Below are 23,129 nucleotides of genomic sequence, written 5' to 3' on the forward strand. Positions count from 1 at the left end.
CCAAGAACCTTCCATGCACCAAAGGAAGTGTCACTGTTGGTGGAATGGATTTGTGGGACCAAATAAATTGTGTTTCCCTTATTGAAGGGATTCTGTCTGTCTGTGTGGAATTGAAAAGAACAACTACGGTTTTCATGCATACTCAGACACTTGGTCCTAAACTAGACATGACGTTGGTGCTCTGTAACAAGGATCTTCATCTCCTGCAGGTTTTTTCTTTCCTTTTTCTTCAAAGCAGCTGCATGGGCCTCCTAATTTGGTTTTGATGTGCCACTAGAGAAGAGGATATTTCACCCTTCCCACAAGTTCTGTTTTCCCCATCTAGATCTCTCCCCTCCCACAGTTGCTATTTGGTCTACCTGGTAAAAAATCTCCCCTGAATCAATAATAGCTTCAGAAGGGGAAGCTTAGATTGGGGAAATAGTGCAAGGGGAAAAGAATTAAATACTCCCCACCCCAGTACTACTTCCTGGAACAAATTTGCAGTCTCCTGTGGCTGCTTTGCAAGATTCCTGGAACTTAAATTAAATTATGTGAGTAAATTCATATCCTACCACTGAGATCTTCCAGAACTGCTCTGTTCCATATTCTGCCATGCACAAAAGCTAAATCTGTGGTAGCAGAGGCAGGGCTTTTTCAGTAGTTGCTCTTCCTAGTGCTGTTCACCCTATTCCTGCTCTAGACAGTTTTATTTGGTAGAATCCTTCACTGAGCCAGGTGATGGTCGTTTATGATTGCTCTTTTAGTGGTTTACATTTTATTGTTCAGATTTTGAAATTGTACTCTGTCACAGGATGTTGTTTTAGTGGCTTGCAAGCTGCCTTCAAAACAGGATTATACATTAATACATAAAATGATCCTTAGGCTTGCTGCAGGGCTCTTAGAAGAAGGGGCAGAAAACCATGAGTCCAAATTGTAGCAAGTCGGGTTTAAATTTAATGTCAGTAAACATTTCCTATAGAAAAACATAATAATCAGTAGTAAAGCATATGTAGATCTCATATTCAGTCCCTGCCATTTCCAGTTAAAAGGATCTCAGCTTATACTTGTTAGACCCTGGAGAGCTACTGCTGGTTAGACAATTCTAGGCTAGGTAGACTAGTAGTCTAACTTAGTATGAGCCAGTTTAATAATAATTTATATTGAGCTTTAAAAACTGGTGTGGTTTTTTTGTTAATAAGGAAGACTGTTCACGTATCACAATATGAAAGGGACAGATTTTTTTTTTTAAACAGGAGTGTAATAAAAAAAAGAGAGAATGGAGGAGAAGATTATCAGAAATGACAAGAAGCCAGGAGACAGAAGTAGTTCTTCAGTCATTGTTTTAGTATTAGAAGATTTACAGAGCAATACTAAGTAAGCCTGTTCAGAAGTAATGGAATTTGCTCCCAGAAAAGCATCCTTAGGGTTACAGCCAGTTGATAGAATATTCCACAGGAACAGAATGGAGAATACCCGAGGGTGGACACAGAAGATCAAAAAGACTAATTTCAGTGAAATGTATTTCCAAATAAGTAAGTTTATGTCCACAGCCTAATTTAATGAGGAGTGCTTCTCACTTTAATGTGTGTGTCTCAGCTAGCTCATATGCTTTGGTGAATATTATTCAGTCCCTAAACCAGGGGTGGGGAACCTTTTTTTCTGCTAAGGGCCATATGGATATTTATAACATCATTCACAGGCCATACAAAATTATCAAAAAACAGTGCTCCGCCAAGGGAGAATGATTCAGGCCAGCAAAATTAATGCAAATAATTGTTTTTCTATTTGAAGTCATGTGAGGAAAGCCTAATCTGGCACACACACATGCACACACACAGCCTGCCACCCTAGGCAAATGCCCAGAAAAAGCCCAGCAGGAACTCAGTAGCATATTAGGCCACATCCCCTATAATTAGCATATTAGGTCACATCTTCATTAGCATATTAGGCCACACCATCTGGGATAATCAATAAATAAAGAAATGGAAATAAAGGGGAATAAAGAAATGGGGGGAAGAAATGGAAAGAAAGGGAAATAAAGAAATGAGGGGGAAACTTACCTGAATTGTGACTTGAACTGTAACTTTTCCAGGACCTGCAGCAATTCTGGCTGACCAGCCAGGCCCCTGGCAGGCTGCCTCACAGTACATCTGGGCCCTGTGATCCCTGCCTGGCCCTGGGGAGGCTGCTGCACAGCACAGCTGGGCCCCACAATCCTTGTGGGCCAGCCAGGCCCCAGGGAGGCTGCCACATGGCTCAGTTCGGTCCAGCAATCCCCGAGGACCACACCAGGTGACCTCGAGGGCCACATACGGCCCTTGGGATGGAGGTTCCCCACCCCTGCCCTAAATAATGTCCTCTGAAGTATCACCACAATGGACAAGGAAAGCATTTAGTGTAAGTGATTGTAACTTTAGGCTTTGAAAAGTGGTTGCAAATCTGTGGTTGCAAATCTGAGGATTTTCATTGGTTGGATGTGTCCTACGCAGGATTGGCTCACACTCTGTCTCTGGTGTACCATTGGCTGATTATACTTTCCCCCACCCACCACCAGCACCATCAGGTGAGAACCCCACCAGACATCCACTGACCTCTGAGGGAGACAGTTCTCTGCTGACAGGTTCTCCTGGGGGCTTACTGATCACAACTGCCTCTCCATATTTCCACCCCCCCAAACAACGGTGTCATGAAGCAAACAGTAAACTGTGAGAGACATGTTCATGAGACAAACAGTGACAGTTACTTCTCTTCAACTGACACAAAAGGAATGTTCATTCACAGCAGGGAGGGGCCAGTTCAACAGCAGCAAATGAATAGACTGACATTATACAATGTATCAAGCCCCCTTTCCACCTGCACATACTCTTCACTCTTTCTATTCAAATTCGGCTACAGTGGGCTCATATGATAGAATGGACTCCAACAATGGAGTCTTGGAGTCTTGTTCTTCCTACAACGGGCTTTATTGCTAGTTTGTTAAAATTGTCAAAGGGGACAGAATCTGAATCAGATGCACCCCATAAACATTCATAGAGATATCTAGGCACAAATGAGTCTCCCAAGTTCAGTAGCTCTTAGCAACTATGCTTAGGATTCCAGCCTCAGATACTTTTCTTCCATTCATTACTGCGCAACTTTGACATTCTGGAGGCACTGTACCACTGATTACTTTATTGAAGCATAAATACTGTTGAGGGACAGTGTAAATCCAAGGCAGACAGGTAAGTGAACTGACAGTGAATACGAACTGTGAGACTTGCACTGACCTCTGCCAAGGACTATGTTGCCTTGCCGAAGTTGCTACCAGTCAGCCTCACTTTTCATCTGCAAAATGGAGATAATGTTGGCCCACTTTGTAGGGCATGTACTACAAAGGAGTAAGACAATTTGTATAGTTAAAATGCATTTTACAGTTTGGCATGTACAGTTTAGAATGCACATTTAGCCACTTTGATGCTGTTGAGTCCCAGTTTATAAGAACAAACAGACAGATGTGGTAGTTGCTTCAAAACCACTGCAGTTGCTTAAAATGCTATCATAGTCTTGTGCAACTGCTTGTCATGTGGGCTTGGTGATTTTCTCAGTCTCCCCACAAACCACTAGTATGGAGAAAGGTACCAGATTCATATTGAATGGATGAATGGAATGGAGCAGCCTCCAGTGTAAGACATTTTCAGTAGCCACCACATATATCTCTGCTATTGAGTGTCCATTAGGATTACATTTCAGTTGCAAAACTGACACTTAATTTGTCTTTCCATTCATAGTACACATCAAGCTCTTCTGGAGGAGAAAGTTCTTGTGAAGAAGGGAGAATGAGGAGGCCAACCCAGCTGAGACCTTTCCATTCTCGAAATGTTGTTGATCCGGACTTCCCTATTCTTCATTTGTCAAGTGAACCAGATTATTCTTCTAGCAGTGAACAGTCATGTGACACGGTAATTTATGTGGGACCCAATGGCACAGCCCTCTCTGACAAGGAACTGACAGATAATGAAGGCCCCCCTGATTTTGTCCCTATAGTTCCTGTCCTTCAGAAAACCAAAAATGAAGGCAAGTTGGAGGAAATGAATGAAACAGCCTCCAGCACCTCTGAGAGAGACTGTTTGAAGTGCAATACCTTTGCAGAACTGCAGGAGAGGTTAGACTGCATTGATGGCAGTGAAGAGACAGACAAATTCCCTTTTGAAGAACTCCCTGTTCAGTTCAGCTCAGACCAAATGACTAAGTGCCCTTTGGCTAGCCAAGTGGCAGAACACACTCACACATCAGAGCTGGACAGGGAAGATGATATTGTAGACTGTCAACATCCTGATAAAGATGTCAGGGAAAATCTCAATGCCACAGCCAGCAAAATTCAGGAAAGTCACTCTCCTGTTCACACTGGGGTACTTCATGATTCTTCCACTCCTTCCTCTCCTAGAAGTGTGACAGGAAGTCCTAGTAGTCAGATTTCATCTTCCCAACAGGCATACTCTGCAGACCTGCAAAGCAGCCGAGAAAGTCTTAACACCTGTGGCTCTATAGAAGGCAAGCCTAGGCCAATGGGTTCACCACGGCTTGGCATTGCAAGTCTTTCCAAGGCAGCTGAGTACAAGCCACCAACCTCTCCTTCTCAGAGATGCAAAGTTTATACTCAGAAAGGGGTACTACCCAACCCTGCACCTCCACCTTCATCGCTAAGTAAGGACTCTGGAATGGTGTCCAGTGAATCTTTGATGCAGACAGAGATCCGTACTCCTCCCATTGGAATGAGCCCTCAGATTATAAAGAAGTCAGTGTCTGCCAGCAGTGGTGATTTTGGAGACTCAATGGATGAGGAAGAACAGAAGCGACAGTCTCTTTCTCCCAAATCAAAGAAGGAGATTCTGAGCACCACCATGTTCACTGTGCAGCAACCGTTAGAACTGAATGGGGAGGATGAGTTGGTATTCACTCTGGTTGAAGAGCTGACCATCAGTGGGGTTCTAGAGAATGGGCGGCCAACTAGTATTATCAGCTTTAACAGTGACTGCTCTGTGCAGGCTTTGGCTTCTGGATCTAGGCCAGTTAGCATTATTAGCAGCATTAGTGAAGATCTAGAATGCTATGCCAATACAGCTCCGGTTTCTGAGGTTAGCATCACCCAGTTTCTGCCTCTTCCAAAAATGGGGCTGGATGAAAAAGCTGAAGAGGCTGAAAGCCGGCGCTCATCTATTAGCTCATGGCTAAGTGAAATGAGCACCGGCAGTGATGGAGAACAATCATGCCACAGTTTCATAGCACAGGCTTGCTATGGTCATGGGGAAGCAATGGCAGAAGCTCCTGTGTCTGAAGTTGCAAGAACTGTACAGAATAGCAGCATGGCCTGTACAAATGACAAGGAAAAGCCAGTGACTGAAGGGGTTGAGGAAGGTATTAATAAAATGTCACCCATCAAAGGATGCAAAATATCAGCACTGGGAAAAACTACAGTCACTGTTTCAAACACCACAAGCCTAAACAGTTGTGAAGGCTTCATTCCAATGAAGACCAACATCACTGTATATCCATGTATTGCTGTTAATCCCTTTAAGGCTCAAGAAACTCATGAGACCATATTGGTAGGATCTTTGTCAGCAAAAACATCACATCCACAAGAGGTGAAAGAATCCAGTATAAGAAAAGAAATAAAATTTGATGATCCATGGCTAAAGAGAGAGGACAGTGTAAAGAAAGAAAACAATGGTGCAAGTGCAGGGCCCAAGCCTGAAGCTGGACATGAGCAGAATAAGAAACAGAACTCAGAAGACAGGTTTAGTAGCAGCAGTGGAGAGATCTCTAGCTCTCCAGGATCTGAAACTCTGAAAAGGGTTGTAGATGGTTGTGAAACAGGACTACAAAATTCTACAGTCCACAGTCCATTTCATTCCACTGAGAATGTGAAGAGCTGCAGCTTCACACGGGGGTTCCAGAAGGGCAGCAAGTCTGAGGAACTGGATGGGGTTCCCTATCATTTTGCTGAGGAGGACAAGACCACGAGCTCTCAGTCTTTGAAAGCTAGCCTGGAACAAAGGATTGCTTCCCCCAAGCACTGTATCCTGGCACGTCCAAAAGGAACACCACCATTGCCTCCTGTGAGAAAATCTAGCTTGGATCAGAAAAATAGGGCCAGCCCTCAGCACAGTGCTTGCAGTAGTAGCATGGGAAGCCCCTCCAACCAACAAGCATCTTTTCTGCCTTGTCTTCCTGATGAACTGAATGGGAAACAAAAGGGTTCCAGTTCAGAGAGTAGTAGTAACAGTAGCAGCAAGCTCTTTAGTGCCAAACTAGAACAGCTGGCTAGCAGAACCAATTCCCTGGGAAGGTCTAGTGGGAGCCACTATGAGTGCCTGTCATTGGAAAGGGCAGAGAGTCTGTCATCTGTCAGCTCCAAGATGAGTCCTGGGAAAGATACCACAATGCCCAGAGCTGGACGGAATCTCAGTCGTAGTGTGATGTCCTCACCAACAAACTCAAGCATTTCTCAGTCTGCAGGTGTGTCACCTAAGGCCAGTCAGTCAAAGATCTCTGCAGTAAGTAAGCTCCTTTTAGCCAGTCCTAAGGCTCGAAGCCTGGCTGCCTCAACCACCAAAACACTTAGCTTTTCTACCAAGTCCCTTCCTCAGTCTGTGGGGCAGAGTTCAAGTTTGCCTCCAAATGGGAAGAACATGTCCTGGTCAACTCAGTCTCTCAGCAGAAACAGGGGCTCTGGACTTTCTTCAAAACTGCCCCTCCGAGCTGTCAATGGGAGGATTTCAGAACTCCTGCAAGGAAACACAGGCCCCAGAGGCTTGCAATTGCGCAGGAACTCAGATACTGATGAACGTGGTGGGATCCATGGAGATGAGAAGCCACCTGTTCACTTGCTGCCTTCACCTTACAGCAAGATCACGCCACCTAGAAAACCTCACCGTTGCAGTAGTGGCCATGGAAGTGACAACAGCAGTGTCTTGAGTGGGGAACTGCCTCCTGCCATGGGGAAAACAGCCTTGTTCTATCACAGTGGAGGAAGCAGTGGGTATGAAAGCATGATGAGAGACAGTGAAGCAACAGGAAGTGCTTCCTCTGCACAAGACTCTATGAGCGAGAACAGCAGCTCTGTCAGTGGACGGTGTCGAAGTCTCAAAAATCCAAAGAAGCGTCCAAATACAGGTATGTCCTTGTTGTATCTAAACAGAATAATACTGAGAAATCCTAGCTATGTTTTAGAATAAATTAGGTTTGCAGAAAGCAGGAAAATCTCTTTATTGGAGGAATATACATTCTACCTTTAATAAAAGTGCTTAACCACTATTAGGGGAACTGATCTTAGTTGACTGGAGATCAGTTGTAATAATGGGATGTCTTCATGCTTTGCCTGGAGGTTGGAAACCCAGTTTTCCTGAAAATGATAGTCCCAAAATCACTAAGTTAGTTTCATAGCATGGATTCAAACCTAGACCTCCACAGTCCATTCATTTCTTTTCAGCAAATACTTTCTTGTTGCAATGCTTTCCTGTAGATACCTAAAATGCTTAATTTGATAGGATTGTGCTCATAATGTTTTGGAATAAGAAACTTACTAATGTATGTCAACAATGGCTAAGACTTTTTTTTCTTCAGTCAGAATCTTTACCTTTTAGTTTTCTTTCATTTTTACCTTTTAGTTTTTACCTTTTAGAATCTTTACCTTTTAGTTTTCTTTAGTTTCTTTAGTTTTCTTTACCTTTTCTTTAGACAGAATACTTACTTGAATAAACTTATGCTAGCATTTGAATTAAACCATGGTTATTATATTTCTTTTGTAAGTGCATTATAGTCCATTCTGCTATATGTATTTGGACAATTTATTCTTTCTTTATGGAAATTACTGTTTTGTTGTAGTTTTCTTTGTTCTTTGCGTACAGTGAAAGCTCTGACCATTGCTGAGCAGAACAAGGAAAATATTTAGTCGTACAGAGTTCTCCAGTTCTGAGAACATCATTATTCTTAGTTATATTCTTAGCTATATCTTTAGTTTATTTAATAAAATAAGTGGTCCTTTTGTTTTGCCTGCATCTGAACTATTTAGCTAACATTGCCCAGCTTCCTTTGAGAACTGTTGATATTTGTTGCAATCACTGGAGGCTTTTTCACCCCCTGAAAATTGCTCTTGTGGCAGTATCAATTTTACCTCTGTCTTACTTATTTTATCACATTCTTCCAAGCAGTTTTGGGCAAAGTGTATGGAAATTATCCATTTTATCCTTACAACTCTGCAACAGGGTATGCTGTAGGGTTGCCAACTCCAGGTTGGGAAATTCCTGGAGATTTGGGATGGAGCCTAGGGACAGCATGATTTGGGGAGGGGAGGGATTACAGTGAGGTATAATACTATAGTCCACCCTCAGAAGCAGCCATTTTCCTCCAGGGGAACTGATCTTAGTCATCTGGAGATCAACTGTAATAGTAGGAGGTCTCCAGGCTCTACCCAGAGGTTGCAAACCCAGTTTTCTTGAAAATGATAGTCCCAAAAATTACTAAGCTAGTTTCATAGCATAGATTTGAACTTAGACCTCCCCAATCCAAGTCACTTAAGTTGTTTCATTTATTTAAACCTAAGCATACTTTGAATACTTGGTGTGGCATAGGGATAAAATCCAGCACTCTGTTCACTGTACACAGTCTGGTTCTGGAGAAAGCCAAGTTAAAATTCTCTAAATAAATAAAATTAAAAATAATGTATATATTTTATAAAAAATAAATATGTAAATGTGAAGCATGGTTTGGCGAAATTTGGAGATTAAAAAATAATTCAAAATTTATTGATGAATTATGGGGAGGGGGAAAAAGATCATGGCCCCTTCTGCACTGACAGCTTGCTCCAAAGAGTCAGGCCTTGAAAGTTGACTTCGGATTCACCTACATTCCCTCTGCACTGGTTATTTTCCCTCTTGTGCATTTACTGTGTATTCCACACATGCCTTCTGCAACTACAAGTAAAACCTGCATTTTTAGCATAATTAATGTAGATACTTCAGTAGTGATGTTGTGGGAATAGTTGTAATGTTGTACATGTGGCATCCAAAGTTTTATAAATTTAAGGAATTGTCCTGCCACAGCTGTGCAGTATTCCAGCAATCCAGCAATCACCTCCCATATAAATCCTTGTGGTTCAGGTTTTTGGCATGGCTTTTAGTCTTAGTTTCTTAAAGAGACAGTTTGGTGTAGTGGTTAAGTGTGTGGACTCTTATCTGGGAGAGCTGGGTTTGATTCCCCACTCCTCCACTTGCACTTGCTGGAATGGCCTTGGGTAAGCCATTGCTGTGGCAGAGGTTGTCATTGAAAGGGCAGCTGCTGTGAGAGCCCTTTCCAGCCCCACCCACCTCACAGGGTGTCTGTTGTGGGGGGGAGAAGATATGGGAGATTGTAAGCCGCTCTGAGTCTTTGATTCAGAGAGAAGGGCGGGGTATAAATCTGCAGTTCTTCTTCTTCACTTTGCTTTAGACAAAGTGGCCAGTAAGTTCAGTGAGCATTGTACTTATCACACCAGAGTTGTCTGTTCAAGCCCTGCAATTGGCAATTACTATTTGCAAAAAAAAAAAAAAAGGGGGGGGGGTTACTCAGGGATTGAGTTTAATGATAGAGAGTTTATTGTTAAACTTTGACTGGTGGAGGTATAAAATATCAAGCCAGAGGAACAGGGCAGAGAGAGGCAGTGTGTGTTGTGAGCATGAGGTGCTCTTGAAAGGACAAGAGGAGGGAGAGGAAACAGTATCTCAGTAATTAGAAGAGAACCCAACACAGGAGGAGGGTTCCTGGAAAAATGTAACCCAAAGGAGAAAGAAAATCAGAAGATATTCTAAGCCTTTGCTGCTCAGCAATAGGTTCCAGGATCTCCGTACAGTAACTGATTCTGAACCATTGGAACAAGGACTACTTCCCCAGCCTCCATGAAGCTTGAACAAAGTTTCTCAGGATCCTGTGGATAAGAAGCCTGGAGCTTTTGCTCCCCAATATAGGAAGAGGAAGGTAGTGGTGATTGGAGACTCCTTGTTCAGAGGAATGGAGCCCAAAGTGTGCCAACTGGACTTGTCATCCCGAGAGGTCTGCTGTCTGCCGGGTGCACGTATCCAGCATGTGACAGAGAGGATTGGAAGACTTATCAAGCCCACAGATTACTATCCTTTCTTGCTGATCCACCATGGAACAAATGATACTGCCCATCATAGCCCTGAACATATTATAAAAGACTATGTGGCTCTGGGTCAGAAGGTGAAGGAGCTGGGCGCACAGGTTGTGTTCTCGTCAGTGCTTCCTGTTGAAAGCCTTGGCTTAGAATGAGAAAGAAGAATACTTTAAATAAATGACTGGCTACGTCGATGCTCTCGTCAGGAAAGATTCGGGTTTCTGGACCATGGCTCATGCTTTCAAGATGGCGGTCTTTTATTAGGAGATGGTTTGCATCTTACGGCGGTAGGAAAAAGGGTGTTTGATAACAGCCTTGCTAACCTAATAAGGAGGACTTTAAATTAAATTGTATGGGGAAGCGAGACAATGATTCAAAGCCTCGTATAATGCCAGAAACTGGGGATAAGAACATTAAAGATTTGTAGAGAGTGGTGTATACGCTAGGTAATGTTAACTTGCAGGTTTGTATGGAAACTAAACCCTCAGGATGCATAAAACGTAAATTCCGATGTCTCAACACTAATGCACAGAGTATGGAAAACAAACAGGAGGAACTGGAAGTCCGAATACAGGAAGGAGACTATGACATAATAGGCCTTACTGAAACTTTGTGGGATGACACTCACAATTGGAATATTAGGATTCAGGGGTAAAACTTATTTAAAAGGACAAATGAGAAAGGGCGGAGCTGTAGCAGTATATGTGAAGGAGGTATATACTTGTGAGGAAATATGTGAATCTGAGCATGGCAGCTCAGTTGAGAGTTTCTGAGTAAAAATAAAAGGAGTAAGGAATAACAATGATATTATTGTAGGGGTCTGCTATAGACCACCAAGCCAGGCAGAGGGCTTGGATGAGATACTCCTACAACAGATTGCAGAGTTCTCCAAGAGAAGGGATACAGTGATCTTGGGAGATTTCAATTACCTGGACATCTGTTGGAAGTCCAACTCTGCTAAAAATGAAAAGTCAAATAGATTCCTGACTTGTCTTGCTGACAACTTCCTTTTCCAGAAAGTGAAGATGGAAACAAGGGGATCAGCTGTCTTGGATTTGATTCTCACCAACAAGGAAGAATTGACTGAAGAAGTGGAAATAGTGGGCACCCTGGGCAGTAGTGACCATGTGATTTTGGAATTCACAGTCTTAGGAAAGGGAAAACTATATGCAGTCAGACTTATAGGTTGGACTTCAGAAAGGAAAACTTTGATAATTTTAGAACTATGCTGGGTAAAATCCCATGGTCAGAAATACTTAGGAAGAAGGGGGTTCAGGAGGGGTGGGAGTTTCTTAAAAGCGAAATACTGAAAGCACAATCACAGACAATTCCTATGAGAAGAAAAAATTGAAAAAGCCTAAAGAATCCAAGTTGGCTTCATAAACAGCTCTCTAAAGACTTCAGAAATAAAAAGACTCCTTTAGGAATTGGAAGGAAGGCCTTATAACCAAGGATGAATATAAACAAATCTCCAGTGCTTGTAGAGAAAAAGTTAGGAAAGCTAAAGCTTTGTATAAGCTTAGGCTGGCCAAAGATGCTAAAAACAACAAAAAAGGGTTCTTTTCTTAAGGTAAGAAAAAGAGCAAGGACACGGTAGGCCCATTGCGAGGGCAAGAAAGTGAAATTGTAATAGGTAATGAAGAGAGGGCAGAACTGCTCAGTTCCTACTTTTCCTCAGTCTTATCTTCTGAGGGAAATGGTGCTCAACATGGCAAAAACAGAACATATAAGGAGGATATGAAGTTCCAACCTAGGATCAGCATAGGGGTAGTACATAAACACCTGGTTTCTTTAAATGATAAAAGAGCTTGCAGATGTAACTTCTGGGCCTCTGGCTATTATTTTTGAGAATTCTTGGAAAACAGGAGAGGTGTCGGAAGATTGGAGGCGGGCGAATGTTGTCCCCATCTCCAAGAAGGGGGAAAAAGATGATCCAAATAACTTCCGACCCGTCAGCTTGACGTCTATACCTGGAAACGTTTTAGAACAAATAATCAAAGAGTTGGTCCTGGAACATTTAGAAAGAATGGATGTGATTACTAAGAGCCAGCATGGGTTTCCTCAAGAACAAGTCATGTCAGACTAACCTGATCTCTTTTTTTGAGAAAGTGACTACCTTGCTGGATCAGGAGAATGCTGTAGACATTGTTTATCTTGATTTCAGTAAGGCTTTTGATAAGGTTCCACATACAATCCTTGTTGACAAGTTGGTAAAATGTGGTTTGGATCCTATTACGGTTAGGTGCATCTGTAACTGGTTGACAGATTGCACCCAAAGAGTGCTTATGAATGGTTCCTCATCCTCTTGGAGAGGAGTGACAAGTGGAGTGCCTCAAGGATCTGTCTTGGGACCTGTTTTGTTCAACATCTTTATCAACGATTTAGATGAAGGAATAGAGGGATTGCTTATTAAATTTGCAGATTATACTAAAATGGGAGGGGTTGCAAACACAGAAGAAGACATAAACAAGATACAGAATGACCTTGACAGGCTGGAAAACTGGACTAAAATCAATAAAATGAATTTTAAAAGGGATAAATGTAAAGTTCTGCATTTAGGTAGGAAAAATCCAATGCATGGCTATAGGATGGGGGAGACTTGTCTTAGCAGTAGTATGTGTGAAAAGGATCTAGGGGTCTTAGTGGATAATATGCTGAACATGAGTCAACAGTGTGATGCAGTGACTAAAAAGGCAAATGCAATTTTGAGCTGTATCAACAGAAATATAGTGTCCAGATCCCGTGATGTGATTGTGCCGCTTTACTCTCCTCTGGTAAGACCTCACCTGGAGTATTGTGTTCAGTTTTGGGCACCACATTTTACGAAGGATATAGACAAGCTGGAATGGGTCCAGAGGAGGGCGACGGAGATGGTGAGGGGTCTGGAGACCAAGTCCTATGAGGAAAGGTTGAAGGAGCTGGGGATGTTTAGCCTGGAGAGGAGGTGGCTAAGAGGTGATATGATCACCATCTTCAAATACTTTAAGGGCTGTCATATAGAGGATGGTGTGGAATTGTTTTCTGTGGCCCCAGAAGGTAGTTACCAGAACCAATGGGTTGCAATTAAATCAAAAGAGTTTCCGGCTCAACATTAGGAAGAACTTCCTGACTGTTAGAGTGATTCCTCAGTGGAACAGGCTTCCTCAAGAGTTGGTGGGCTCTCCTTCCTTGGAGGATTTTAAACAGAGGCTAGATGGCCATCTGACATCAATGAAGATCCTGTGAATTTAGGGGGAGGTGTTTATGAGTTTCCTGCATTGTGCAGGGGGTTTCAAAGCATGCTACAATGCCTTTGTCAATGTTTCACTTTCTCTTCTCCCTCACATGGCCTCCAATGTCCCCCTACCACAGCCTCCACAAGGGCCTCAGAGACACCGCCAGCAACATTCTGGTGCTTTCCTGACAGCCCACACACACCTGGCCTGCTGGTACCCCCTCCCATCACTCTCCTGCCGCCTTCAGAACCCTCACACAGGAGCAGAGAGACCCCGCTGCCCACAGAGCTCCCCCTCCTCAGCCCAATTGAGCTCTCCTGTTAAAGCCCCAGGCCTCCTACAGGCCTTGAGACCGCTGTGCACAACAGTCTGCCCCCGCCTCCCAACCCTTTGAGAGGGCCTCAAGAGACGCCAGACCCAGCACTCACACACCTTGCAAACCCACTATTCTCCCGAGCCAGATAGGGTGTGGTGAGCAGCAAAGGAGCACAGCTCTATCTGCCACAGGGCCTGGAGGAGGAGGAACCAGAGGAGGAGGCGGCTGCTGCAGCCTCTTTCTCCAGCATCCTGCTGGTCTGCTTGGGAGGAAAAGGAGCCACAGGGTTCGGCCAGTCAGTGAACATCGATGCTGCTGCTGCTTTCCTCATGTCAGTGCATCCTGCAGCTGATATGTTGGCCTCCCTCACAATCCCCCCTTTAACCCAAAAAAGGTTAGCCAGCCCCTGCCAGGCTGCTTCTAGAAGCAGTGAGTCTCCTCGAGGGGAGATGGGAGACTCGGCCATGCAGGGGGTGTCAGTGCCACCACTGCTGCTTGCCCTGGCCTGGGAGATCCAGGCCATGGAGCAGTCCATGTGCCCTGCAAGCATGCCCCCCTTGGGCCACTGCTGCCCACAAGAACCCTTGCTGACTGGGACTCTCCTTGCCTGGAGGACTGTCCTAGTCACACCTGGTTCTTTCTTTCAGGGGCTGTTGGTGGTTTCACAAGTGTCTTTGCCTGACTATCTAGAGGATCTCTGTCTGCCCATCTCTCTTTCTTTCCTTCTTTATGTCTTGGTCTATCATTTCTCTGTATCATCTCTCCACCAACCTACATTTTGGTCCGGCTACCTCTATCTGTGTCTCTCTCTTCTTTCCAGCTCCCAATTCCCCCACCAAGGCCAGGGCACATGCCCACAGGCTCTTTCTGGAGCCCATTGTATCTTCCCACAACAGACCTTATTGCTAGGAGCTTATAACGAGTTGTAACGGGGGGAGTTATAACGGGGGGGTGTGGTGGGGGGTGGGCTCCCTCTGGGAATCCTACCCCCCCAGGGAAAGTGCATGCGCAATACATAGCCTCTCCTCTCCCGGTGTGGTGAACGCCGCGTGGTCACTGTCTGGCTATGCCTGGCAGATGGTCACTGCAATGGCCTCTCCTGCATTACTGCATCCGTAGCAACACCTTCTCGCTGGTCCCCCCCGTTTTCACAGAGTTTGCTACGTCATGGTGCGACCGAAGTGTCCGGCGGTATAACCGGATGGGCAGGCTGGGCCCACCAACCTCGTCAGCCTAAGAGAAGGAAAACTCTAACATCAAACCCGGGCAGATAGAGCTCGTTAATGTAACACCTACCACCTGGAGGACTCACTGCCGGCGTCCCGGCTTACTGGGCCGTGGCAGATGACCCCCAGGTGAAAGGGTGGAGCCAGTACCGCGCACACTGCACTTCACCTAAAAATTCCTCTGCGCAGGCCTGAAGGGCATATCCACACACACAACCCACAACGCATCAAGTCCTGCAGCGATAGGCAAGGGGCGAAACGGCAGGTGGAAGGTGCCACTGGAAGCCGCAGTCCCGATCCTGCATGTAGGCGGTTCAGGATATTGGTCGCCTGATGCTAACCCGGAGACGAAAGCATCTTTCGGCAGCACCCTGAACGACCAAGCAGCCTTATCTAGGGACAGCACTGCTTGCTCCACACGGAGAGGGGCCTAGAAAAGGTGGCCTAAACAAAGCTCGTCTCCCCCACCCCAGTTGGCTAGCCGCGGTCAACGGGCATCCTTACTTGCGGTCGAAAAATAACAACAAAGAAAAGGCATGCACCTGCCTCACAAAGTGTGCAAAGACTAAAGCTTGCATGTTGGAACATCAGAACCATGCTTGACACAGTAGGCAGTGGTCGCCCTGAACGACGCTCTGCTCTAGTTGCCCACGAACTTCTCAGGTTGAATATCGACATAGCAGCTCTCAGTGAGGTCCGTTTCCCTGAGGAAGGTAGTCTTCAAGAACACGGTGCTGGCTATACCCTCTACTGGTCGGGTAAGTCAAAGGCTGAGAGCCGCCTTTCTGGCGTTGGCTTCATGGTCAGGAACTCCATTGCCTCCAAACTCGAAAACCTTCCAACAGGTCACTCAGATCGCATCATGTCCATGCGCCTCCCACTTCAAAACAAGCAGCATGCAACACTCTTCAGTGTGTATGCCCCAACCCTTCAAGCAGATCCTGCAGAAAAGAACAAGTTCTATGCTGATCTACGCAACCTTGTACGGAAGACCCCTACAGAGGACAAGGTGATCATCCTTGGCGACTTCAATGCCAGAGTAGGTAAAGACTCGGAAGCCTGGAAAGGAGTACTTGGCAAACACGGCATTGGCAACTGCAATGACAACGGGCGCCTCCTGCTAGAATTCTGCATGGAGCACCAGCTCACCATCACCAACACTATCTTCCAGCAGAAGAACAGTCTGAAGACAACCTGGATGCACCCACGGTCCAAGCATTGGCACCTTATCGACTACATTCTGGTGCGCCAGAGAGACCTTCGAGATGTCTTACACACCCGAGTAATGCCCAGCGCAGAATGTCATACGGATCATCGTCTTGTACGCTGCAATCTCTGTCTTCACTTTAAACCCACACCCAGGAGAGGAGGTATCCCTCGGAGGAAGTTTCAGGTTGGCAGCCTCCAGTCAGCTGAAGTTAAAGCTGCCTTCCAGGCAAAACTCCAGTCAAGAATTGAGGACCTCAGTTGCCCCACAGACCCTTCTGCAGAAGCACTCTGGGAACACCTAAAAACTACCGTCCTGCAGATCTCTGAAGAAGTCCTCGGGTTCTCCACAAGGAAGAACAAGGACTGGTTTGATGAGAATAATCAAGAGATCCAAGAATTACTGGCAAAAAAGAGATCTGCCTACCAAGCACATCTTGCTCAGCCCTCCTGTCCTGGGAAAAAAGCAACCTTTCGCGCTGCATGTAGCAACCTCCAGCGCAAGCTTCGAGACATTCAGAACGAGTGGTGGACCAAGCTTGCAGAGAGAACCCAGCTGTGTGCAGACACTGGTGATTTAAGAGGGTTCTACGAAGCCCTGAAGGCAGTATATGGTCCATCATATCAGGCTCAGAGTCCCTTGCATAGTGCAGACGGCCAAGTGCTCCTCACAGACAAGGCATCCATATTGAACCGGTGGTCGGAGTATTTTCAGGTTCTCTTCAGTGCCAACCGCGTAGTTCAAGATTCAGCAATCCACCTCACCCCACTTCAACCGGTGAAAACAGAGTTGGATGAGATCCCCACCCTAGAAGAGACTGTTAAAGCCATCAAGCAACTGAAAAGTGGCAAGGCAGCAGGAGTTGATGGAATTCCACCAGAGATCTGGAAGCATGGGGGCACAGTACTACATAGCTCACTTCACAAAGTACTTGTCACCTGCTGGGAACAAGGCAAATTACCACAGGACTTTCGCGATGCAATCATCATCACCCTATACAAGAACAAAGGGGAAAAGTCAGACTGCTCCAACTACCGGGGGATAACCCTGCTCTCCATCGCAGGCAAAATCCTTGCCAGAATACTCCTGAACAGACTGGTGCCCACCATTGCAGAAGAACTCCTCCCAGAGAGCCAGTGCGGCTTCAGAGCTAACAGGAGCACCACCGACATGGTATTTGTTCTCAGGCAGCTCCAAGAGAAATGCAGGGAACAGAACAAGGCTCTGTATGTGACTTTTGTCGACCTTACCAAAGCTTTCGATACCGTTAGCAGGAAAGGCCTTTGGCAAATCTTGGAACGTTTAGGATGTCCCCCAAGGTTCCTCAGCATGATCATCCAGCTACACGAAGACCAGCGAGGCCAAGTCAGACACTGCAACGACCTCTCGGAGCCCTTCCCAATAGGCACAGGTGTAAAGCAAGGCTGCGTTCTCGCGCCAACTCTCTTTACGATCTTCTTTAGCATGATGCTTCAAAGAGCCGCAGTAGATCTAGATGATGACGATGGTGTCTACATCCGCTATCGCACCGATGGCAGCCTGTTCAACCTGAGGCGACTAAAGGCACACTCCAAGACAATGGAAAAACTCATCCGAGAGCTACTGTTTGCTGATGATGCTGCACTCGTCTCCCACTCGGTATCAGCTCTGCAGCATATGACGTCCTGCTTTGCAGAGGCTGCCAAGCTATTCGGCCTAGAAGTTAGTCTGAAGAAGACAGAAGTTCTCCACCAGCCTGCACCCCAGGAATATTATCACCCTCCCTGCATCACTGTGGGTGAATCAGTTCTGAAGACAGTCCAGCAGTTCAGCTACCTGGGGTGCATCATCTCCTCAGATGCCAAGACCGACAAGGAGATTGACAACAGGCTGGCAAAGGCAAACCGTGCATTTGGCCGACTGCACAAAAGAGTGTGGAGCAACAAGCATCTGAAAAAAGGCACAAAGATCAATGTTTACAAAGCGGTTGTGATGACAACCCTCATCTATGGCTCCGAATCGTGGGTTTTATACCGTCATCACCTGCGACTCCTTGAGCGCTTTCATCAGCGCTGCCTTCGCACCATCCTCAACATCCACTGGAGTGACTTTGTGACCAACACTGAAGTCCTCAAGCGGGCAGAGGTTACCAGCATCGAGGCACTGCTGTTGAAGACGCAGCTGCGCTGGGCAGGGCATATTTCTAGGATGGAAAACCACCGCCTTCCCAAGATTGCCCTGTATGGCGAACTCTCCACCGGCCATCGAAATAGAGGGGCACCAAAGAAGAGGTACAAGGACTCCTTGAAGAAATCCCTTAGCACCTGTCACATCAACCATCACCAGTGGTCTGACCTAGCCTCAGATCGCAAAGCATGGAGGCACACCATCCACCAGGCTGTCTCTTCCTTTGAGAACGCACGCATAGCTGGTCTTGAGGACAAAAGGAGATTGAGGAAGAATCGCACTGCTACAGGGCCAACCCTAAATCAGACTTTTCCCTGCAGCCGCTGTGGCCGGACCTGCCTGTCCCACATTGGTCTTGTCAGCCACCAGCGAGCCTGCAGCAAACGTGGACTATTGCACCCTTCTTAAATCTTCGTTCGCGAAGCCAAGCCGAGAGAGAGAGAGAGCAGGGGGTTGGACTGGATGACCCTAAAGGTCCCTTCCAACTATATGATTCTATAGGAAAAGCCCAGCTACCTGCCTTGGCACAGTTCCTGGAAGAGTCAGGAAGGCCCAACCACCCAGCATGGCTAATCCATGGGGGGAGGGGGTTGAGTCATTCCATCATCACAAAAGGAACTGGGATTCATGCTGAGGGCCATGGGAACCATCTATCCATCTTTAAAAAGAAAAAGCCTGCTCTTCACCCAAAGAACTCAGGATGCCATACATAGTTCAAACATCTTGTTCCCCACCACCAGTGAAATCCCAGCTCTTCCCCTGCTCAAGGGGGGCTGAACACATATCAAGATCAGTGATCTATCTACATTAGTGATAGAACTAAAAAGGACTTATTTGAGCAATTACAATGCTGGGGCAACCTCACCATGCAGGATAGGAAAAAGTGGATGTAGGAAAGAGAAAAATGCAGAGTGGGAGGGTGGAAAATCAAACCTATGGGAGAGTTTATTTCTGATGCCTGGCACACTCTGGGGGAGACATGACAAAAATAGGGGCAGATATGGGCAGGAAACATGCCTGCTTAGTATCACCTCTGATTTGGAAGTGGAACAATTTTTTTAAGGCCATGGGAAAAGCATTCTTGGAAAACGTGGGGTGACTGCATAGGGAAAGCAATCTGACAGCTGAATGCCTAAAAATAAATACAGAAGCAAAAAGAAAACCCGATGGGGAAATGAAGTGAATGTGGGAATAAATGCACAAACAAATTTAAATGGTTACGGAGATCCACAGAAAAAGTGGGGGAAAACAATTCAGAAAAGGCCTATGTAAAGTTGATGCTAGTCCACCCTTACATCCACAGGATGAGTGCTTATTTTCTATTTCTTACTTCTAGTGTGCTGGCAAATCTAGAAGCTAGAGAACATACTGATGAAAAACTGCATGAGCTTTCTCATCCCAGGGTTGCTTGGTGATCTGCATAATGCTGCCAAATAGCCAGGGAAATTTTAGTAACATCCTGCAGTACTGCTAGGTAACTTTTTTTCCCTAGATGTAATGGTTTTATGGATGCCCCCCTTCGGTGCAGGATCCAGAGAGAGCACCCAAGGCAGAAGGTGCACAGCTGCATTTGAGGGCTCCTGCTGAGGCTTTAGTGTGGAGTTTAGGATTGTGCCCCAAGTACTCCATACCTTAAACCACTCAGTACCCATCAGATGATGGTGTGTGGTAAAATGCTTGTCCATACAAGGATTATGCAAGTGGAATGAAGGAATATGCATTTGTGCTGAGTCCCTAATTTCCTATCAATTCAGGACACAGAAAACTCCACTCTATGTGCTGTGATTAATTTACGAGATAAGGGAACATATCCAAAAAGGAGTTAACTACTTGGATTGTTTACTGTAGCCATGATGGCTTCTGGTAATCTTTTTTCTACAGTTCTATTAATGTAGCAGGCAACCCTACCTGCTTCTGTGAGTGCATGGTGCAGTTTCTGCTTTTGTGCCTGCCCCGCTACTTTATGCTGTTTCATAGGCTAGCGCACTCTGGTTTTATTTCTGATGCCTGACACACTCTAGAAACATCTCTCCTCATCTGGTACAAGACTCTTCATTTAGGGTTCTCAAGGAGCAGCTGGATAAGCATCTGTCAGGGATGATCTAGTACAGGGGTGGCCAACAGTAGCTCTCCAGATGTTCTTTGCCTACAACTCCCGTCAGCCCCAGCCAGCATGGCCAATGGCTGGGGCTGATGGGAGTTGTAGGCAAAAAACATCTGGAGAGCTACCATTGGCCACTCCTGGAAGTTCTGTCAGATCCAGGCATAATGCAGGTGTTTGGATAGCTTGACCCTTGAGTTTCCTTCCAGCACACAGGCACTTTAGGAATTCCCTTGAGTTCCCTTCCAGGCACTTTGGAAATAAGTTACCCTGTTACCCTCATATAGCTTGACTTCACGGACCTTTAGCACAATGTGTAAAGCCTGTCTTCACAGAACTCTGCAAAGGTCTAAATCCAAAGGAAGGAGGAGGTCAGTACTTAATTTTGAGCTCAAGTTGATGTAGACCAGCATTTGACTGGATGGTGTATGTTTCCAGATGACCTTATAAGATTTAAGAGATCACATTTAAATATTTGTAGTGCTTTTCTAAAACAGTTTTTAAAAATCAGTGCAAATATTATTTTCCCCATACAGAACATTTACTTGCCAAATAATAAAGCATTGCACTACCTCACAGAAGGCTTTCTACTTGCATTCCCATCCAATAGCAATAAAGTCATAATTCTGTATTTGGTGGGAGCACAATCTTTTTTATGTCAATAGATTTATGGTGTCATAAAAACAAGATAATAACAGCAACACAAGGTTAAGATTAAGCTGGGATACAAAGGGAAAATCTGTTAGCATTAATATGTAGATCAGACAAGCAGGGGTTCAGTGTTTCTTTTTAGAAAAAGATCCACTTTTCTTAATCCCTGTTCATGTATAAAGATTGCCATAATGAATTTTTTAAAAAACAACAACAACAGGAACCAAAGGCATTTCTGCTTGGATATCATTTTAATGTGTGGTATCAAGAGCATTGGACCCTTCCTGATTTGCTGTCATGGATGCACACTGCTATAATTGATATGGCACTGTAGATATGCTCATTTCAGGTCAGGTGACCTTGTCCAGTTTATTTATGGTTATTATTAACGGAAATGCTAGCTGTCAGGCATGATCAACATGAATCAACAGAAAGTCCCTTTAAAAGAGGCCACAAAGACTTTTAAGGAAATCACCAGCAGTCTTGACAGGTTTCACAATTACTTTTCAAGTGTGGACAAACTAGAGAAACTGATCTGTCTCTGCTGTTTGTCCTCCTCCTGGATATTAACATTTTGTTTTCTTTTAGTTATTTCTTAAGTGCATTACTTGTGTATACTAATGTATCATTTTTCAAATGTGGAACTCAAACAATCCACGTTTAATCTAAGCATAGAACGCACACAGATATGGTTGTAAGCCTAAAATGACACTGAGCATGAATGTGCAGACATATATACATGCAACTGTTTCCCTGCTTTGTTAGTGCTTCTGTTCAACAAAGGTTCTAAACTTTCTATGTAGGGCTGTCAGGCCCTTAGTCAGGGCAGAGGATGCCCTTCTGACATTGGCATTTTACCATTGAGTTTCCAACAATTCCTAAAACTACCTTTATCACTTCTGGGGTAGTTTTAGGAATCACCAGAAACTGTATGGTTTTACAATAAAGTTTCTAGTGAATCCTAGAGCTCCCTATATGACCTTTTTAACTTGAAGAGACATGATACTGCAGCCAGCATTGTAGCCTCCCCTTCAGCCCATATCCCTGACTACAGCCTAGCAACCCTTTTTCCATCAGCTGCTACTTCTACTGCAGTACTGTCCAAAACCAGGGAAAGGGCCATTCATGGTGGGGTGCAGGATTTGCCACCGTAAATAACATAGCACTCATCTGTCACTTGACATGATATAACATGATTCAGCATTGTTGACATCTTTTAATCCATTAATATTACCCCATTGTACATTTATATTTTTGCATTATGTCTTCACTGTATGCTTCAAGACGCTGGAAGAAAGCTAGTAATGGAGAGAATCTGCACCCCATGTACATTTAGTTGTGAATAAGCTCCACTGAATTCCCTAGGACTTATTTCTGCAAACATATATATTTTGTTAAGATTGTTCTGAAAGACTGGTGAGAGACAGGTAGGTTTGTGTGTGTGTGAGAAAGAGAGATGTTTGAGCACTGTTGATTCTAATGGAGGCATTAAGGAGGTCTCTCTCTCACACACACACACACTCACACAGAGTATTACTTCAGCTGTGTTTGACTCTTTGGCCTTGAGTGCTGTTAACTAAACCACACTGTTGCCTTTTTGAGCATCTCAATGGAAGGTTTTAGCTGTAATTGTCTTTGTGGCAGACTTTTTCTCCCTTATCCCACCTCCCACCATCTGTGTATGTATTTAATCTATGGTTCCCTACTGCACCTCATTAACCTCTGACCCCTAAGAGTGAATAGGCACTGTGGTCACTTCTTCATCAAGTAGAAAGGTGTGATTAAGTAGCAAGGTTGACTGAGAAAAGAGGCAAGACTAACATATTTTAGTCAGGTCAGGCACTATTCATGGGAAATTTACCCTGAAATAAAAGTATGATTGCCTGTAAGAATCCCCAGTGTAACCAAAGCCATATCTGTAGTTATAGTGGGTCAGATAGTAATTTGCTTCTGTAGCACAGAATTACAACTATGACAGAATAAGGTGGCAGGAAATGCAGCAGAAGTACAAACTATAGACAGCAAGCATCTTCTAGTGATTAGAGAGTTGGACTAGGACCTGGCAGACTCAGGATGAAGTTCCCACTCAGTTACAAAGCTCACTGAGTTGTATTTGGG

The 23,129-nt window shown here is 44.9% G+C and overlaps 1 protein-coding gene across 1 annotated transcript in view; it reads left to right on the forward strand.

Annotated features, from left to right (window-relative positions):
• Nucleotides 1-23,129, forward strand: part of KIF26B (kinesin family member 26B) — a 763,222-nt gene that overhangs the window by 714,169 nt on the left and 25,924 nt on the right. The window contains exon 12 of the mRNA XM_060243792.1: nt 3,750-7,134. Coding sequence (XP_060099775.1) covers nt 3,750-7,134 — 3,385 coding nt within the window. The remainder of the gene's footprint in view (nt 1-3,749; nt 7,135-23,129) is intronic.

The sequence above is a fragment of the Heteronotia binoei genome, chromosome 1, assembly GCF_032191835.1.
Source record: "Heteronotia binoei isolate CCM8104 ecotype False Entrance Well chromosome 1, APGP_CSIRO_Hbin_v1, whole genome shotgun sequence".
In the NCBI taxonomy this organism is placed as follows: Eukaryota; Metazoa; Chordata; class Lepidosauria; order Squamata; family Gekkonidae; genus Heteronotia; species Heteronotia binoei.